The 20,805-nt window shown below is 44.1% G+C and overlaps 1 protein-coding gene across 1 annotated transcript in view; it reads left to right on the top strand.

Moving 5' to 3' along the window:
* The window catches only part of LOC146172898 (lipase member N-like), a 39,323-nt gene that overhangs the window by 6,801 nt on the left and 11,717 nt on the right, over window positions 1-20,805 (top strand). Inside the window, exons 3-7 of the mRNA XM_084584430.1 lie at window positions 2,932-2,969; window positions 4,498-4,705; window positions 9,668-9,782; window positions 14,534-14,684; window positions 17,437-17,529. Coding sequence (XP_084440556.1) covers window positions 2,932-2,969; window positions 4,498-4,705; window positions 9,668-9,782; window positions 14,534-14,684; window positions 17,437-17,529 — 605 coding nt within the window. The remainder of the gene's footprint in view (window positions 1-2,931; window positions 2,970-4,497; window positions 4,706-9,667; window positions 9,783-14,533; window positions 14,685-17,436; window positions 17,530-20,805) is intronic.

The following is a 20,805-nucleotide window of genomic DNA, read 5'->3' on the forward strand; positions in this document are numbered from 1 at the left end:
GTTCCCAAGAAACATAAATGTGGGGCTCTGAAATTCCTCAAAAACATGAACAACTTAGAAGCTTTAGCCAGAAAAGTCCAGTAGAATGGGTATAGCGGTTTTTAGTTATCTGACAAGCTACATAAGTGCTGGATGATCTCCTACAAACCGCTCAAGACGAGCCTAAAACGGACTTTAGCTATTTGTGAACATGCTGAGTGCAGTGGCGGTGAGCCACCACATTAGGTGCAGCACCCGGCACAGCTGGCTATAGCATGCAGATTATCGTGGAAAGACAATCCATCACGGAGCAAGAAGCGCATTCGCTTACCGCTTTCCATGAATCGTAGAATACCCGTGCAGCTAAGAGAGCAGAAGCCCGACAAGTCCGCCAAAAATAGCTGCATAGCATGACTGCAGACGCACATTCTGCCACTCGGAACGCGTCGAGAAATGCATCCGCGCCGACGGATGGCGCGGCTACAAACCGTTCACCGCCGGCAACAAAAGCAGCGCACGTCGTAGCCCAACGCAGCAAACAACTCCCATAACTTCCTTCAGAAGTACTTCGTGTGATTTTCTGTCCTCGCGGTGAGCTTCAATTAGATCGGATCACCCGCTTCAAACTATGAAACGCTATCCAGGAACAGCTGAAGACTCTGCTTCCCTCAGATGCCTTCCTGTGGGTCCATCCTACCAGCCACACATTCAAAATGGCCACATCACAAATCGAACTTGCTCTGCTTCTCTCTCAGATCGTCGCCTTCAATATTGATGCAAATAACATCCCTGTGCAGCGTACACAGCACCTCCTCCTGGAGCAACCCGCGGTGTCATCTCACAAGCTTACTGCCATGAAACGCCTGCAGAAGTCTACCGCTACATCTTGCAAGGCAACTGCAACACCTTGGCCTCTAGGCAGATGGGGAAGACTAGCTCTTTACTCCTTATATGTGACGAACATTGCGTTCCTTATTCCAACTACATAAGCCCAATATGCAGCTGTATGCCTTACAGAGGCAGCCCGGACGTTTGCACCAACTGCAGACAACCTGGACACAGATATGACATCTGCTAGCTGTCTAAGGCTAACCTCTGCCCATGATGTGAAAAAAAAAAATACACCCGTCCAGGACCCTTCCTGGAATTGGTCGCTAAGCATACACGGGCCAATAGCCTTTTCATTTTCAAAGTATATAGTTACCCAAAACATTTACATATCAATTTCCTACGTCTCTTCACACCGTCCAAAAGAACTGCCAACAAGGGTTCTCTCCTGATTGTGGGCGATTTCAACGCACCGCGTTCAGCATGGGGATACCCACATGATGCCCTAAAAGCAAAAGGCCGCAAAGTATGGCTCGCTGTGCGACAGGCAAGGCTCTCTCTCATCGCTGACCCCACTTACCCAACGCCCATCGGCAGTATAGTGTGTGCAACCACACCTGATCTTACCTTTACTTACCGGCTCTCAGCAGCTACTTGGTGCAACAGTAAGGAGTGCTTAGGCAGTGATCACTACATCCTTGAAATCCTTAACACCTTCCTCACCGCCCACCTAGAAGATCCACTCTCCCTAAGTGGGACTCCCTTCGGAAATTTAGATCTACCAGGACAGCTACTGCATCACCGACGTCACTGCTTGAACTACACCATTACAGAAGGATATCCAGGCAGTCATACGACAACTTCCTATTGTCTGCCCCAGGGACACTGTTGATGCTCGCCTTCTACACCTCTGGGAAGCTAAAGGTAGTCCTGGCAATGCCAAAGATGGAACAGAATCCTCCGACGCAGGCTGGGCCGACAAAAAGAAAAGACATAGAAACGCACGCAGTTGCACTTTCGAGATAAAACTTGGAATCCCAATGCAATCGTCTTTATAATAGCATGATCCTGCCACAAACATGAAACCGCTTCCGACATCTCATAGATCCCCCTCAATGTATGACACCACAAAGACATAACCTCACAAAACTTATTCACACTTCTTCCACACCACCCTCAGAGCTACTTTAGGACCTCAAGGATACATAGTTTAAACTTTAACAAACAACGTCCCATCCGGACAATAAAGGACTCCCTAATGACCTTCTAAGTCAGCCTATCACTGAAGCAGAACTCCAGAACCTAAATACCTCCTCAACTCCCGGATTAGGCGGTATCAAAAATAAAGCTCTGCGCAACTTAGACATCTCCTCCATAAATAACCTTAGCCAATTACTTTAATGAATGCTGGTAACAAGGCACTTTGCCGGCCCAGTGGAAGGAGGCAAAAGTAGTCTTTATGCCAAAACCAGGCAAACCGCTTCTCCCCACCAATCTGTGACCTATTTCCGTCGCTTCTTGTGCTGAAAAAGTGATGTTTCCGGCACAAGAATACTCTGTTATGCTCTTTTCTTTATATCTGGCCTTCCGCAATGGTTCGAAGTTTGCCGAAATTTTAAACGAAAAATATGGTATTTTAATGTGTTTTATCAAGATTTGTGTTAGTAATAGCTGTGGTTACGCGCCCCAGTTCTTCGTGTATATAACATGTGCATTCAGATCAATAAACAGTTGGAAGATTGTGCCCGTGTTGTCGTTTCTTGTTCTTATATATCTTGTCCTGGGGGGGGGCTTCATATGCGCAGTTTTTTCTTGTATCTGCGAAATGGAGCTAAACAAATATGTAGAAGGTTCTGCGCTCGCTGCCGGATACATTGATCATAAACAGGACATCCCGTTGCCACACACTAGGTAGTGACGCCACGTGTTACATGAGAAAGAAAAAAGCACTGCGATATCATGTTGAATTCGATGCCGCAGGCTATATAACTTTTTGATCGCCTACCTAGCGCCGTTAGTTTGCGCTTTCGCTGAAACGAGTGGCTATGAACATGGGTTCGTCCTGGGATGCGGCTATACGCTTCGCCGTGTTGTCGACTATAGCTGTGCTTTGGTTCAGTACAGCCGAAGACGAATTAGAACTCCAAGCTCGTCTAACCCCAGTAAGACTGATGCTCCATGCGAAATCTCTGGTACCGCGACGCAAACACAACGCATTTTGATTCTAACCACTTGTCTTGATATAAGCAATGAAATATTTGGAACATTTCTTTCTGTTGCGCTTTGGGGCGTGGGAAATAGATTTGCTGATTGTTGCCTTAGCGTGAAACTTGAAAGCTGTTCTCGATTTGAATTGCACCCCACGTCTATTCAGTTTTTTACTGGTACCTTGGCATTCAATTCTGCAGCCTTGAACTCGCAACCCTCTGTAAGTTATTAGCACTTCTCTTTCAACATTATTTTCGCGTAAATGTGTGCTTTCAAACTGAGTGTACTTGTATCCCCACTGCTGGCTTTCCTTTACTAATCTCTGACATCGACTTTGCAACTTTACGAAAATTATTACAGTTTTCGTTTTTTTTTTAAGTGTTACTTTTTGAAATTGGCAGGGCATTAAGGTTTATGCTTAGGGTAGGCATTCCGCAGGGTTTTCTAATTAAACCTGCTGCTGGCATTTATGTTCACTATTAACGAATAATATATCTCCAAACTCGTGACGTATCGTCTGCGGAAACCTACTCAAGAAAAAGCATTTTCTTCGGTTAGTAATTCTTGTTAGTAATGCGGTTAGTAATGTGCCCTAAGAGACCTTAAGTTAGGATTATTCTTGCATGCTCTTTGGAAGCAAATGATTCCCCTTTTTGGCTCTTGTCTTAAATGTGCTTTATGGTAAAGCAGGGTGATATAGAGATAGCACAGCAGCGTAGAAAAGAAAAACAAAAACGATGGATGCCTACGCGCAGATCTCGTAGAAACGTGTACATGGTTTGATGGTTAGCATTTTACAGCTGGTATGCTGAAGTACCATTAGTAGCATCATTTCATTTATTTAATGTTGGGAACTAACATTTTCGTGGTCGACATGTCTAGACACCACTGCTTACATTAAAGTATGATTAATCAAGCATGTTAGACCCTACTTGGAGACTTGCCAATGGACTAAGCCCGATCTAAACATTTCAACACATAATTTGCATTTTAAGAATTAAAATTACAACACAGATGCTTTCAGTGCATCAAACGAAGGCTGCGAACTTTCATTATATCGACAGAATAGAAGTCCGTAACAGTCGTGACCTGAGCGCACTTCATAGTTCATTGCTAATGTACTGATTCTTGGACATGACATTCTGTTTCGCATCTTTTCAATCCATAAGTATAAGAAATCTGTTAATACCACGAATCTGTATTTAAATTCCTTTATCCGGAACTCCTTTTTGCTCTTTTTGTTTCCTATCTGTGCTTGGCGTGCCTGTATTCGCGTATGTCTACGACGAATTTCGGTATGAATGCAATAACTTTATATCTCTACAAAGCACTGCATTTCCGAAACTTCCAATCACAGCTCATCTTACTAAACACTTACTAAAAAAAAAAAAAAAAAAAATCTTATTCCCAGTGACTCGAAAACACAAACACCTCATGTGAAAAACAACAGAATGATTTTTTTTTTCTGGTTTTTCTGCGCAGTGCGAACTGATACAGTACTTCGGCTACCCATGTGAGGTCAGCTATGTAACAACCGAGGACGGTTACATTCTTGAAGTGGACAGGGTGCCGCACGGAAGAAACCAAACGACGGGTGAGAATGACCCTGCCCGCCACCCTGTCCTTATCGTGCCGGGACTTGGGTGTGGATCCGACTTTCAATTTCTCAACTACCCTACGCAGTCGCCAGGCAAGTTTCTAAACTAAAACTTTATTCTAGCGTGGACGTGGCAACGAAGGTCAAAACAGCGGTGAATTGCACAGTGATTGCACATTCAAATAGAAATAACTAACATAGAGCCAGTCATTAAAATTCGTTTGAGTTTGGTTTTGTTTGTAAGATTGGTTGGTTTGATTTGTGGGGTTTAACGTCCTAAAGGGACTCAGGCTATGAGAGACGCCGTAGCGGAGGACTCCGGAAATTTCGACCACCTGAGGTTCTTTAACGTGCACTGACATCGTACAGCACACGGGCGCCTTGGGAAAAGCGGCCGCCGAGGCCGGGATTAGATCCCGCACCCTTGGGAACAGTAGTCGAGCACCGTAACCACTGCGCCACCCCGGCGGGGTAAGAGCACGCAAGACAGTTTTCATTTCACGTAGCTGGAAGTTTGTTCATATTTTAACTTTTTTTTTCTGTTACTGCGAGTTATGTTATGTGACTTGTGGTTTCAATTCATAAAAGTATGTTTTACGCGCGTATTACGTACCCTCCAACCACATCGGTGCCTCCTCCGTTGTTGTACATGTCCTGCTTACTGGCATGCCATTTAATGAAACTGCCAAAGAACCTTACTAATACTTAATCATTAAACTATGAAGTGTGTTATGATTGTGGTATGTATATTGAAGAGAATAGTAAAACTTTCGTATGCCTAGATTGTGTAGAAATATATGCTTTCGAAAGTTTTATTTCATTCGCACCGAATATTTAAAACTGCCCAAAGTACACAATAGGCATATATTTTGGAAATAATTTTAGAGCTTACAGTTTGCAATCTTATGAATATATCGATATTAAGGGTATAAGCTCCAAATGAGCAGCAATATTTTTCAACAAAATGTTATCCTTCGCTCACAACAACTAATTAAGACTGCTAAATTAAACCACCTTGATATGTCTTGGTACGGCAACTATGAAGAATTATCGACTATTGATAGCAATAGCCTGAGGTTCCGATGCTTAGAATCTTGTGAAGTTTGTCCAGAGCTTAAGGTTTTTCGTTAAGTGTGCCGTGCAGGAAACTAAAGAGCGCAGTTGTAAGTGTAAAAAATTGTGCTCAAAATGTTTTCCCTAGGTTTTCATCTAACGTTCCAGGTATCCGAACTGTTTTAATTTGAGTCTCCACAAGTTTGCCTCGAAACCAGTATTGAGTTGCCACTTCTTTTCGGTTATCTTTTGCGGACTAGCATCCCAACATAATATTTGATTTGCGCGATGTTAACCCGTTAGCAGAAATATCAGGTCATCAGCAGCTCCAACGCCGGAGCATCCAACAGACCACCGGACCAAAGGGGGGGGGGGGGGGGGGGGGGGGCTCCAGCCAGTCTTTTCAATAAATATATTCCTCAGCCGTTCGCTTCGTTCATGCCGCGAGCACCCCTAGACGACTAGGGGCTGCACCCTGGCGGAAGCGTATTAAATCGGCGTTCGAGTAGGCAGACGAAAGTAGGCAGTGCAGGAACTAAACGGGTGGAGTGCGCTCGCACACTCACTGGTATTGTATGCCTGTTAAAGCAGAGCATAGAGTGTTTTGAAAATCAGCGAACATTGGTAGAATTTCCTACCCCAACGAGACTGCTGTGACGTTACAATTAGGAGGGCTTGGAATTCTTATGAAGTGAACGAGAAGGGAGGAGTGCGCGCGCAGTGATGCTCTCTGGGTTACACTCATGAAAGCCCACTCGAGCTCACGTCGTCGCTACGAAGCGAAAGGGGGACGCTGGAAGCGTGCTTTGAGTAAACATTACAGCTGGTGACTGCGGTGTACACTCCGCTGTTTTCGAGGCAATAAATTACAAAAAAGTAACAAAATAATGTAGAACGCAGGAGACCGCGAAGCATCCGGCGTATGCTTTGCGCGGCACTCGGTGAGGGTGGCGCTTGCGTGAAATGCACTCGCAGTCACCATGTGACGCCGTTAATCTGTCAAAGAAGGATCACACGCAATAATTTATTCGGAAGAATAGGGTCTTGAGCACACACCGCTCGGCTGCATTTCCGTTATTCATCTTATTTCATTTTCCTTATTTCCTTAAATATTTCGCGGCAGCCACCTGCCTTGTTGATGTTAAGGCGAAAGCTTTTAATGGATCATGCTGTCGTGAACAAAATTTGTCCCGCTGTTGCGGCGACTCTGATTGGCCTAGGTGGGATGACGTCAAATAGGTCTCGATCAATCACAGAGCACCACTACAGTATGCGCGAATGCGTTCCTTATATGGCCATATGCTAATCAATCATCAATTACTAATGAATGACTAATTATTGATAATTATTTACAAATTAGGTGAATAAATTATTACCTAATTGATAACTAAACAATTCAGTAATTAATCAGTTACCTACCTAATGATTAATCAATTATTCAGTTAGGCGATCACAATTTTATTTCATTAATTATTTACTACCTTGTGCCAGTTGCGTAGCAGAATGCGGCACTCAGGCTTTCGCCTTTCACTACTTTAGTCGCTAAAGTCCCTCGTAATTTTTTTTGTTAACAACCCTCGAGCTGCGTATCCATCTACCCGCCTCAGAACTTTTTCCGTCCACGGTAGGCTGGTAGGCACTCGGTGAATGCCTGGGCAAAAATTGAACACATAGGAACTCTGCAGTTGTGATGAAAGCAACAATTTCCAGCCCATTCTTGCCTCAGTCTCTAATATAGGAGAAAAAGTGCTGCCTTCACTCAAATTTTCTGCCTAAATGAGCGCTTAAGAGAACATGTTGCATCGTTTAAATTGTCCCAATCTAATAACCTGCCTAGGCATTGTTTAAGTAGCAAATGCCATCCACTTTTCGGGCAAACAAAAGTTCTTGGTCGGTCTAAGGTGCAATTAGCAAGAGAGCTTCTTGAGGCGTCATTCATCCATAGATTAGGAACCGATAAGTGCGTGAGTGAAACGTCGGTTGTTCTGTTGCAAAAGGAAGCATCGTTTTTAAATGCTGTGTAAGTTTTTTTTTGTATGCTTCCGGTATTTCTCCCCTATTTGTTCTGTTTTATCTGCCTTTGGGTGGCCCTAGATTATCTTGAATTATCTTTCCAGTCATGCAAATTCAGCGCTTTATAGAGCATGCGCACATATTTTTTCTTCGAGGTCGTACACTTTCCCCTTCCAATTTTCAGTTGTAAGTTAGCGCTCGTCCTGTGTGCCTCTCTTGTCCTTGTCTGTTCCGCGCTAAGCCTCCCAGTAATCATGTCCCAGAACCAACTAGCCCAGAACTCTACTTTGCTGCTTTCTGTAAACGAAGCACCCGATAAACGGCAAATATTTTTTCTAGTTCATCGAGGTTCCGTTTAAAGGTTTAACTACGGTCTACTTATAGAACGAATACCGTTATTACTGGCACAGGTCAGCATACGGTCCGCACTATTGGAAACCACTTGTGATATAGAGCATACTTTTCGTCTGTCTCAAATGCGAGCTATAAAACAAACCCTAGAATTCGCCAGATGCTCATTTTATCGACCAGTTAACGTAGCTTGCAATCCTTTGACCAAAAATGAACTATTTATTCTTCCTTCGCATCCGCCCCCTGTCTATTTGCTAAGCTACGATAGCATACCACCTCCGATGCCCCCCTCCCTTAAACACGGTAAGAGCTATATCGGTTGTGGTAACTTCTCTAAGCTCTATCGAACTGTGTTTAAAATCATGTAGCATAATAAATGTTAAAGGCGGTCTAGGCGAAACAAGATGTTACACGCTCTACATGATTGTATTCCTGGGGTTCTGTTTTCGATGGCGACTGAGGAAGGCAGGAGCACAATTACGCAGTGTGCACCATTCTGATTGATTCAGGTCTCACTTACCCTGTGCAACAGAACATATAGCACCCATACACTAGCCTCACTAATTAAACTGCTAGCTTGAAAATTTACCAACTGTAATCAAAGGTTAACAAAAACAATTTGTTGGTTTGTAACGGAAGGGAAACGTGGGCGGAGGCGGCAGAAAATTAGGTTCGCTTATGAAATTAACAACTTTGCAGTGCTGAAGCCGATCCAGCTAGCACAGGACCGGATTAATTTGGGGAATATGGGATACACGTTTACTTTGCAGTGGGTATAGTTCGACTGATGATGACGATAATTAAACGGTGCTATATTTACTTGGAATAGCGACAAATCTGTAGCCAAAGAGTCTAAGCATCCGCCGCTACATAACAGGTAAATCTATTCTACTACCCTAATCAATTATTTCGCAGGCGCTCGTGATTAGAGGGCAAAAGTCAAATAATATGACTATACCCATGGCTTTGGTCAGGTGGACAACCACCCACCCAAAGTGCCCAGATCCTGCTTAGAATTTGGAGCTCAGCTCTACCCCTTCGAGAGTGGGGCACACCTAAAGTCGTATTCTGCAAATCCTTCGACAATGGAGTTTTTGTTTCCTTTTAGAAATCTGTACCCCCTTCTCAGTTTAAAAAAAAATATACTATAGAATCGTGTCACAAATACGACATAATATCCTGCAGTTCTGTTGTAAACGCCAGATGGCTCTGTAGTTCTGTGGTACTTTTCTGTTGTAACTACAGAAAATATGATGCTATTACAGAAGGTTTGGTTGTCACAACCGGTGTTCTGTCAAAAGCCGCACACACATTTTCTTGTGACAAAAGTTTCTCTACTTTTTTCGGACTGGGTTGGGATTCCAACCGTGGGCTTTCGTCTTCGTCACAAGAGAGAGATAACCTACCTCTACGTCATGATAGAATTTTTTAATGGTCTGCGCATGTATTGTCCACTTAGCTGCTCGGATGTATGCCCGGTAGGGTACTCTGCTCAACAGTTAGCGGCAGTTGAGGCCATTACGTCACCTAATCCAAACTTTAGTCGACATCTAGAAGGTGGCTGAGACAAACAACTCTCCCAATATGCGCCACTGAAGCAGATATTATAGTAAAGAGCAGCCCCATTATCATTTGCAGGATTCCTGCTCGTTGACGCCGGCTTTGACGTCTGGGCAATGAACTCAAGGGAGTCGGATCGGTACGTGAACCACACAACGCTGTCTAAAGATGATCCTGAGTACGCGAAGTGGAGGTAAGACATGCTTAGTTTCGAGTGTAGCTTATATATATGGTATATTGTAGGCAATCAGTGTGACTCTGAATACATACTTTTTAAACATCAGATCGTTTTAGCTCCAAGTTTCGGCACACCAAGGTGAGCCTTCTGTGAAAAGCGTGGTGAACCGACAGTCCAAGGTATAGCAGACTTAGCTACAAACACTCGGGCGTTTCGTCGGCATGGAGCAAAGCAGAATAAAAAAAAAATAAGGAAAACATTGACAAGGAAAGAACTGCGAATTGCGGAGGCGTAAAACGGACAGGTTTGTCATGACGTTACACTTTGATTACTCGGTCATCGTTATAGCCTTTCACGCGGCTTGTTCTTAACGGAAACGTCTCACTTGATGTTTTGAAAACATTATTTGGCATCCCCAATCCGTTCTTTCGGTGCTACATAGATTTACACATTATGATTAAATGCAGGTGATTGCTATACCATATAATATTGGGGAACAGCGTGAGAGACTTCGAGGACGTTTCGGAGTACTAACAGTGAGAAGTGGCTGCGCAATGCGGTTCATAATGTAGGAAACGTGTGGATGGAAAGATGACCGTGTTATCCCATAAAGAAAGACGACTGATTGCAGATACTCTCAGAGTAACTGAAGGAACCTCAAAGAACCTAAGGAGACGAAGATGAGGCCCCATGGGCAGACAAAAGACCACGTCAAAAACTAAATCTTGAATTAGTGCATCTATTAAAGGTCTGCTCGTTGGAATGAGCGTTGGTGTCGTTGTAAGCAAGTTGCGTAGACAGAGAACGGATTCAAGAAATGGGAGTGCAAGACCAAAACAAAATACTTTTCATGGGTTGTGTACGGCAGATTCGAATCACGCTGGCTAAAGAGACGAGCATCGGCAACAGACCCTGCTTTCATTACCAACTTTTTTCTTTTGTTGATGGCTGTCGTCACAACAGGCTATCACCTTATAGTAAAGAGTGAACTACAAAGAAGAATAAAAAATTAGCTGCGGTTTAACTCTGGTTAAACCTGTATGGTAGTAGAGGCTTCTTTTGCCTGCTACATTATTCCCCTATCACACCCTATGAGTGTAGGGTGCTACATTATTGGGGGCACTTAAGCTCAACCTTTAAGAGTATGACGTGACAGCGTAGCTACCACCCACATATTAACCAAGCCGTATAAACGTGCTGCTCGTCCTACGGGTAACGTGCATGCAGGGGGTTCTGACAGGCTGACTCCGATACCATCCTCCCACATGAAAGGAGACACTCGAGTTGGCAGGTCCTGCCATGGCATAGGGGTTACGTGAATTCAAATACCATGACAGGCTGATTCTAATGTCACCATCCCACATGAAAAGAGAGGCCAGAGTTGGTGCTCTTTCAGGCACCCACCGACACTGACACTGAAGGCTTGAGTTGGCTGCCGTAGTGAAGCTTCCGCTTCAAAGAGCAGTGAACATTTTACGTGGTGACTCATCTTAAGCTGTCGCTGCAAATAGTCCATTGTCGCCGATTCTAAAAGCGACACGGGACTAAAGGTTAGCTGATCCACCCCCGTGATCCAGCGGTTGGTAGCACCTAATAGATAAGTTGCGCTCCGCTTCCGAGAGGGCCCATAATAGAGAGATTTAGCTTACCGTGATCCACGATCCGTCACTGTGACTTTCTACCGCGGTGGGCGGGGCGCTCAAGCTGATCGGTCCCGACGCGGCAGGTCAGTGTGCCGGCATCCAGTATTTGGCGCCATCTATTGGCGTCAAGAGAGTCTGGGCATGCGCAGTGGAATGCGCGGTGGCGGATCACGGTAGCGGATCGCGGATTACGGTAAGCTAAAACTCTCTAATAGCGGTCGACATTTTAGCGCAATCTCAGCGCTGCTGCCAAGCGGTCCTCTCGGTGAGCACAGCAGGTAATATTGCAGAGCCGGATTGTTAATACTATGGAGCCGGCAGGTATCGTCCCCAGTATGAGCCTACAGTTCACATGGGTGAGCACGAAACCAAGCTCATCAATGCTTTCAAGCCTGATGTCGCAAAAGATTTGTACCATAATTGTGAAGTCATCGTTACGTTAAAAAATACGTTAACTTTGTGATGAACACGCCGTAGGAAGCGGTCAGTAAAATAACGTTGTCCGGACATGTGCTCCTTATTGGATTCACTTGCTTAAGGAAGAAATAAAATTCGGCGCTCATAGCTGCAGCGGTGCGCGACTCCTGTGAAGGAATAGAATCTCGGCTGCTCACCATCGCACTTAATTTAAAACTCGCAGGGAAAGATCATGACACACGAAAGCAGCGACCATTGTTTAAAACGATATGGAAGTTGGCACACGTGGAGGCGAGTAAGCGAGAAAAATACGTCTGTGTCAGGCGCTACAAAGTATTAAAGCTTGATCTAGCGTCATTGAGAGCGAATAAAGAAACAGTACGTTACACCTCGGGAATGTTTTTCTTTTTTAAAAGCACTGGCCTGCCGATTTAAAAAGGCAACCAAAAGCCACGCGAGCAAGAACAAAACAAAATTAACATTAGGAATTCAAGGACAAATCGTCCTTCGAAACCTATGACACAACTTTATACGAAAGATATAAACAGTTTGTGGTCATGGGTTTCGTCTCTGTATAGCTACCTCTCGGTCAATGTATGTAGAAGCTATGGCAACTCTGAACTATATATTTATGCAAGAAGAAACCTTGTCCGCTGAGTTCAAGAAAGTTTTATCCTTAGAGAGCCGTAAAAACTCTGATATAGGAGTGAGAAGTTAATCATGGAGGCTGATACATTTTTAGCAAAGACGGTACCTTGCACAGGCCGAAGTAGTGGTGCCAAAAGTTGAGGGCGTAAGCGTTACTACACCATAAGTAAAATCCGAAAATCGAATCGTGCTGCCGCTTTAGATTTAAGGCCCGCGGTATGGGTCCAATCGGACTTACAGCCTGCAGCAGTGGGCTAAATAAATGTTAGTGTTTTGCAGGAAAGTAAATGCGTGGTGATTACAATATTCCTCGCTAGACACCTGAACTACGATGATGTGGGTTATGTTACGGAATGTAAAAGTTACTCAGGCTATGACAGAAGCTGTAGTGGAGGGCTCCGGAAATGTCGTCCAGGTGACGTTAACGGGCTGTGATATCGCACAGCTAACTGGTGCCATGCTTTACACCTCCATCAAAAAATTAGTTGTGGTTAAGCTCTGGTTAACCTTAGTTGAGTTGCGAAAGCAACGGCGGAAGCGTCTTTTGCCTGCTACATTATTCTTCTATCAAGCCCTATCAGTGTAAGGTGCTACATTATTGGGGACACGTAAGCTCATCCTTTAAGCACAAAACGGTAAATGCCGATCAGTGGTGGAAAAGTTTCGGTGGTGACCAGACCTTTCTGTCAATCTTCGGCGAAAGAGACACGTGCATAAATGGGCTGAAATTTCGCGTTGGCGGGTATAGAAATGGCATATTGAGATTTTTCAAGGGACTTCCCTCAAAAGTTCCTACCACAATGTATGCGGCATACTAAAGAACGATATTCGTACTGACAATAGATTTCTTACTTTTATAAACTCTCGACTACTATAGACTATTATTACCATTTAAAGCAAGCCACCTTGACGAACATTAGGCGCGAGCAATGTATACGTTGGGGCGAGACACATACCTTAATCCTAGACCTAGATGGTACCAGACATCAAAATTAAATTAAACGAAATCTTTTACCTCACTCATATGCCCCGGAAAGTGGCATGTTTCTTTGGGCTTAAACGGGGTGCTGGTCGAGGGTGGAAATTCGTGAGCCCCTTGCAGAAATCGTACACATGAGAGTTTGTCAAGGGGGCTGAGGCAGTGCTTGGTGACCACGATACAGGTTTTACTCCTTGAACCTAGTATATGGACTGCGAATAGACGCACTAGTGGAGGGCTTCAAAACAATTTTGACAACCTTGCTTGCTTTGCATCTGCTTCATGTCTGCTACTGGCACATCGGGCACCCTCGCTTGTGGCGAAATATGTCGGTTCTCACCGCAAGGTGGCGGTGTCTCGCTTCTTGATGTAAAGGTGTTATTATTCTATAAGCCGGAGGTAGGAAAACCGCAACCGGCGCAACTAGAAGTGATTGAGATTCGGATACAGAAATAGAATAAAAGTCGTTTGGTAGACATCACGGAATTCGGAACAACCGAAACAGCAATCTAGGTCAGTTGACTACCAGATAGGAAATCTAGTGAGGCTTTGTATCTTCTTTCTTTGTTGTTGGGCGCATGCGGTGTGGCCCTTTACTGTTTCTTACTGCTCGTATTTCGCAATGAATAAAGACACTTGAATGTGAGAACCCTTAAAGAAAGTGCATTCCCCTCTACGCTGTCACGTTCGGAAGAATCAACGCGCATGAATTGTTGAGAAACGCTATCATTTCTCTGGTCCTACACTACATCCTGCTGGCGCTAGACGTAAAAAATAAAGTTAACAGTGTTTAATCATTGCTACATCCCACGGAGTTTCATGGCAGGGATAATTAGGCTGAAGGGACACTGGTGACTACAACTGAATTCCAAGAGCAGGCTCGCAGGATTCTCTTGTTGTCTGAAAGTTAAAAACTACAAACATCTCCCTATACTAATGTGTTTCCCACTGCACGCTTTCGAGAAATGCCGATAGTTATTGATGCTGACGAAAGTTGAGCCTCGAATAGAAAGCATCCGCAGCTGGTTACAATGAACTGGAGCTCACAAATTAATAACTATGCTTTTATTTGCCTGCAGCTTCGACGAGATCGGCCGCTACGACTTGGCTACATGCATCGACCACGTTCTCAACGCCACCGGTGCGCCGAAGCTTACGATATTCACCCTGTCCCAGGGAGCGGCCGTTACTCTAGTGCTGCTCTCCACTCGCCCAGAGTACAATGACAAAGTTCGTTTCAACTGCAGTATTTGCTTTTTTGTGAAGTACGTGGGTATTATATGACAAAAACTAAGGCAATTGCTCAATTGCAATATTAGAAAGCAGTATTCGTTTTTAACCCGACATTAGCAATGTGTCAAGGTCTGAAGAAAATCCGATATGGACCTTGATGGCGGTGCGAGCGAAAAATTACGAACTCTCGCAGATGACAGTCGGCGTGTGACATACCCGAACACTTATTAGTGGTCGGTTGTTCAACATTACAAGACCGCATGTAATGGCCTAGATGGCCCGAGCTGAGAGCTCGGACCTATCGTTAGAGACGGAGCAGTGAAAGGAGGTTGAACCACGCGGAACCCTTCGATCTCGAGGTAGTCGCAATAAATCGCGACCGCGTACCCAAGTTCGTATGGTCCGGTGCCTTATTGTGGCCTATTCTTTCCCATAAAGTTGTAGCTTATGACGGCATGCTATGAATAACCTAAGTCAATAATGATGTCGCTTCACAGTCTGTGGGGCCCTGCGCCACATATTTGTAGGGCCCGTGGCGCGCCGCGCATTCGAAGGCCGCGCCACTTCCCAATGCTCCCTGCGCGCTGCCTGTTTCCCTCTCCCCGCTCGTTCGGGGATAACCGGTTCCGCGCGAGGTGGCTATAAAGGAAGGCACGCGCCGCCGTCTCGCCTCTCTTCGCTTCTCTCTTCGTTCCTGCTTCGCTCCTGGCGCTTCTCCACGGAAGACGACCCGCAGGTTGCAGCCCCCGGACGACGACCCCGCACCGTCTTGGACGACCCCCTGTGAGATTAAAGATGTTTGTTACACGGCCCGCTGTGTATTCGTCGTGCGCATCCCTCGGGCAGAGGAATCGCCAACAAGTCTTAAAGGGGAAGCTTTAGTGTCCCCAAGATGCTTCTTGCTGCACAAGCACTGCGTGAACAGCCGCTGACTTTATTACTTACGTATACTCCTTAGCAGACACTGCTGCCATTTTCAAGAAGGACAAATATTTTGCAGTTTTGGTTTCCAGTATCGTTTATTTATTTGTTCCTATAATGGTCTCTCTCGCCTGCGTAACAATACACTTTAAAGAAGATATGCGCAAATCTGGAGAATTACTTTTTAGGCGAAGGTATTTGCGACCGTAGTAATCCTTAAAATTCCCTCTTAGGTCTTTTCTTGAACTGTGGTAGGATATGTTCATATGTGTTTCCTTGTCACCTCACCCAACGTGTACCCCATTAATAAGTATTATAATACTGGATATAATTATCGACTGGCTACAGTATACTTGGGGTGTTGCAGGTGAAACAAAATGAAATTATGCGGTTTGCCAATCGCTTGACACCAGAGAGGTTTAGTATGCCGTAGTGAGCTTTACGTATGCACAAAGTAGACAACTTGCGGAGCGCTGCGCTGTCTTCGCGTACGTGCCGCAGAAAGTCATTTAGTAGAACAGAACTCTATGCGTACGGAAGATGCCAACCAGTTGATACAGAAAGAGCGGATATCTTCGCAACCTTTTTGCGCCGATAAGAGAGACGGGTGTTCCACCAACTCAGGCTCTGCAGAAATACTTCGCTCTTCCAATGGGCGCAAAAAGGCGACACAGCCGTATTGAGCTCTTTGCAGATGGTGAGAATTTCGTCCTTAATTCTGACCAAATCAAGCCAGTATTGCGTCCAAACGTAGCATACGGCAAAAAAGTACCACTTAAGAAAGAAATTGCGACTGAAGAAACAGACGGCTAAGCTGAAAGAAATAAAAAAAATGACATGAACGACTAGACATTCTTTAGTAAAAGAGGAAAAAAACATCTCCATAGTAATCTGGTTTGCAATTTGCATGCATAACATTCAAGACAAACTAAATTAGCGCGAAGTCGTGATAAAAATTACGCCAGTAGGAACTTGCAAGCTTTCCAAAGGGCGCGGATGGAAAACAGCTTGGCGCCACGCAAAATGCACACGATTAAAAATTTGCGTCTGCTGCTACTGACCAGGAAATAGGTGGCGTCATTTCTCGGTGCAACGTCAACTGTAATAAAAAAGAGCACTCGTAGTGCACTTGCAGCTTAGTGTACGGGTAAGCCCAAAACCATGTCGTGCTTTCTCGTTCCCAACGAGAGCAGCGCGCAGTAATGCACGATTACGGTTTCATGGTGCACGCAATATAGGCATTTCTGCATACGCACGTAACGTATACAAAATACGTAATATTCGAGCTGCGCCGGATGCATGAGCAGTAAACAGCACGCAAGCCGCCTGCGTACGCAACCGTCTGGAGTATGCCTACGTACGCAATACTAAAATTCTTTAATGAATGCCGACGTGGGGGTTCGGTACACTAACAGGCTCAGGCGTGGCAACACGACTCAGAAACAAAACGTTCATTAGCGAACAAAGGATACCTTACAGCTTTATTAAGTTTTAAGAGCACCAACCTTACCCAGCCGCATGATTCCTTGAATGACCCTATTAAATCAGCATGAAAGGGCAGTGAACAAGGATTGAAAGGGAGCCTTAGTTCACAAGCCGAGCCAACCAGACGACCAGAGGACTTGCTTTCGGAAGCTGAGCCAAAGTATAGACAAGGGAACTTGTATCCGCAAGCCAAGCCAAAGTTTGACAGTCTCCTTGTCGAAACGTTAGCTCGGCTTGCGAACTGTGCCTGCCGTCAACCCTCGATTAGTAATATTTTTCATTTAATTCATTTAATAGTTTTAGTTCATTTTTTACATTTATTAACATTTTTTTTCGCCTTCAGGTTGATCTCTTCGTGGCATATTGTCCTGTTGCAAACGACAGTCGTATGGGATATCCCCTGGGGCTTCTGCTGCCACTGGTGCCGGAGCTTGCTGTAAGGGTAGCTTCTTAATGTCCCACATTCTGCGCACTCTGCAAGAACACGCGCCGTATTAAAGAAGTATAGAAACTCAAGACGTAGATGATTTATTAATGCGTAAGCATTAAATGGGTCGGTTTTCAAGGCTGTGTCCCTAGAAGTTTGATGTTAGGATTACGCCCGAACGAAATGAGTGATAAGAAAACGAATGGTTGCACTATTAGATAGAGGATGAAAACATCTCGCTGGGAAGAAATTGTGCGTGCAGAGCAGTTAGTTAAATAATTAAAGCCAATTAGGCCAATCAGACGTCGGGTGTGTCGTGTCACCAGAAGTTTGTAGACAGAATTACGTTCGAATGCAATGAGTGATAGGAAGACGAATGGCAGTATTATATATATGATGAAAAACTTTCGCTCGAGAAAATTTGGTCACGTAAAGTAATTAGTTAAATTATTAGCCAGTTAAGTCAATCAGACATCGACTGTGTTTTCAATGTCATGTCGCCAGAAGTTTGTCGGCAAGATTACATTCGAAGGAAAGGAGTTTTAAGAAAACGAATGATTGCGTTATATAGAGCGGGAAGAAATCTCACCTAGGGAAAAGATTTGGTGCATGTGGAGTCATCAGTTAAATATTTATTGCCAATTAAGTAAATCAGATGTCAAAGGAGCCAAGGGCGGTAATGTCAACATCCAAGGGGAGTCACGTAGTACCCAACTTCCATGGGGTGCTACTTCACAGTGTGACGTCACAAACAGGATGCCTCTTCTTCCGTGTATCTTTATTCCACAAAGGATATGCTTACGCATTCCCCCAATGCTTGTGCCGCAGTGATCTAAAACGTGTTTTTGTCTACTTGTAGCTTGTGGATCCTTTTCTGTTTCTTAGATCATCATCATCATCATCAACTACACTAAACTCATTGCAGAGCGAAGCCTCTACCGTATCTATCCAATTATCCTTGCCATGTGCTAGCTGCATCAACTTCACCCTTGCAAAACTTCCTAACCTCATACTCCCACATTACTTTTTGCCACCCCTGCTACGCTATCCTTACCTTGGAATCCTATTTGTTACCATTAACGACCATCGGTTATCCTCTCTTCACGGTGGTATATTGTTGAACACTTAAGGCGCGCACGCCGGAGAATGCTCCGCAAAGGAAGCGCCGCCGATTACGCGCTCTAGAACTTCGCGCCGCGCCTCCTCATCCCCGCTGGCACGGGATCAACTGCGTTGAAACTCGCAAGAACAGTCTGAAGCGGGCGAGAAAGCATGGTCGCCCGAGCCTGCGTCCCACTCCATGCTGCCCTGGCCCTCCTCTCACACTGAAAACATTGCGAGGTGGCACGCGTTGGCCACATGTTCCGGAAAGTTTCATTACACACTGGCAGGCTGAGGAAGAGGAGCATAGATCTGCTTGTGTTGCTGTCTCTGCTCGCTCTCTCTGCTCTCAATTTCCCCCCAGAAGATTAGGGCTTGCTTAATTAGGAGCGCGTCACGCTTCGACTGTCGGTTCTGGATGAGTGGCACTAGGCAGGCCCCGGCTCTAGAAGGAATTTGAGGTGGGCGAGCTATGAAGGTGATCTATCGTTCATGATGCAAGCCCGCTTAGATGTGAATAGCGTCAGACAGCCTGCAACTACCTTTCGGTACTGATTCGCTTTAACTGTTATATAAAGTCATTTCGTCCCTTTCTTCAAGTTCATCGTCCTTCGTGACTCACTGAGTCAACCACAGATTGCCCGCCAAATCGATGGGTACCTCGATGAGTTGAACTGCAGAAGAAAAGAAAGAACAGCAGATTTAACCTATTTTATTCTGCCCTTGCCGATTACTTTTTTAGGACATCGTCTACAATGTCATTACTTCTCGTTATTTATCTGACGCACTCTGCAAGCTTGCTATTTCCTAACGTTACACCTACCATTTTTCGTTCCATAGCTTTTTGTGTTGTTCCCAATAAAAGCAGAACTACTTTCTCTACGCTGTACGTTTTAGTCTGATAGACGAATACATGTAACATGCAACTGTTATATACCTTTCGTTCTACAGCGGTACCGCTCAGTTGGTAGTCATGGTCTGGGAGTACGCGCCAAATGCGCTCCAACTGAATCTCATCTTAGTTACTTGCATTGCGCGGATCTGTGGTTATACTTTTATTAGGTAAACAAAACTCGCCCGCTACTTCCAGTCCCTCGGTACCTATTGTAAACCGCTGTTTCTTACCGAGGCTGTGGAACATTACATTAGTCTTTTGCATAATAGTTTAGGCCTCACATTGTTTTTCTTTTCTCTAAGTTATTATTCGTTGCAATTCTTCCCCTGAGTTCCTTAGCTAGGCAATGTCATCTAGGGGCTTTCTTTTTGAGAACAAGCAACTTGTTATTATTTGCAGAAGTAGTGGCTCACCATATGAGAATACAGTATGTTAGTTTGGAATAAAAAAAAGGGTATAATAAATTAAAATCTTTACCCAAACAGGTACCAAATGAGTAATTTTGTAAAGACATCCAACAATTCTGCTCATGTATTTTACTAAATTTATAATGTGCGTATTCTATAAGAGGGTTTTATTGAACCAAACGCCTAGAAACTTGTGATTCGTAACTTGCTTCATAACGCTGCTGTTATAATTGATTACTATACTAAATTTAATAGTGGTGTTGATTAGCCTAAATATTATGTAGGCAGGTTTATTAAGATTGAAACTGAGTTTATTTGTCGTCAACCAAATCTCTTAACTGTTTAAGTAATCATTGTCCGTAATTTATAATTTAGATAAGGAACAGTGAGTAAAAAAGAATTTGATTATCAGTGTACATGATCAAATCAGGTGAGTTAGTAATATTTGTAATATCATCAATATATACTATAAATAACAGTGGTTCCATAATTGATCCTTGGGGTATGCCTTGTCGTATAACCATGTTAGTTGAACAGCAGTTAACTCGTTCAAACTGTAGCCCGTTACATAGATAACTTCTTAATAAATCTATAGCTAAACCACGAACTCCATGATCAGCAAATTTACTGAATAAAATATCTTGCACACAATCAAGGGCTTTTCGAAAATCCAGGAATAAACCAAAGGTATATTTCCGACATTCATTGTTGTAAATTATTTTTTCTTTTATGGCTAACAATGCTTGTTCAGTACACCTTCGCTTCACGAACTCACACTGAAAGCTGGTTATTATACAGTATTTATGAAATACATTTTCTAGCTTAGTATTGATTACTCCTTCGAACACTTTGGATAGTACTGGTAACATGGAAATTAAATGA

This window comes from Amblyomma maculatum, chromosome 11, assembly GCF_055883805.1.
Source record: "Amblyomma maculatum isolate TAMU_Amacu chromosome 11, ASM5588380v1, whole genome shotgun sequence".
In the NCBI taxonomy this organism is placed as follows: domain Eukaryota; kingdom Metazoa; phylum Arthropoda; class Arachnida; order Ixodida; family Ixodidae; genus Amblyomma; species Amblyomma maculatum.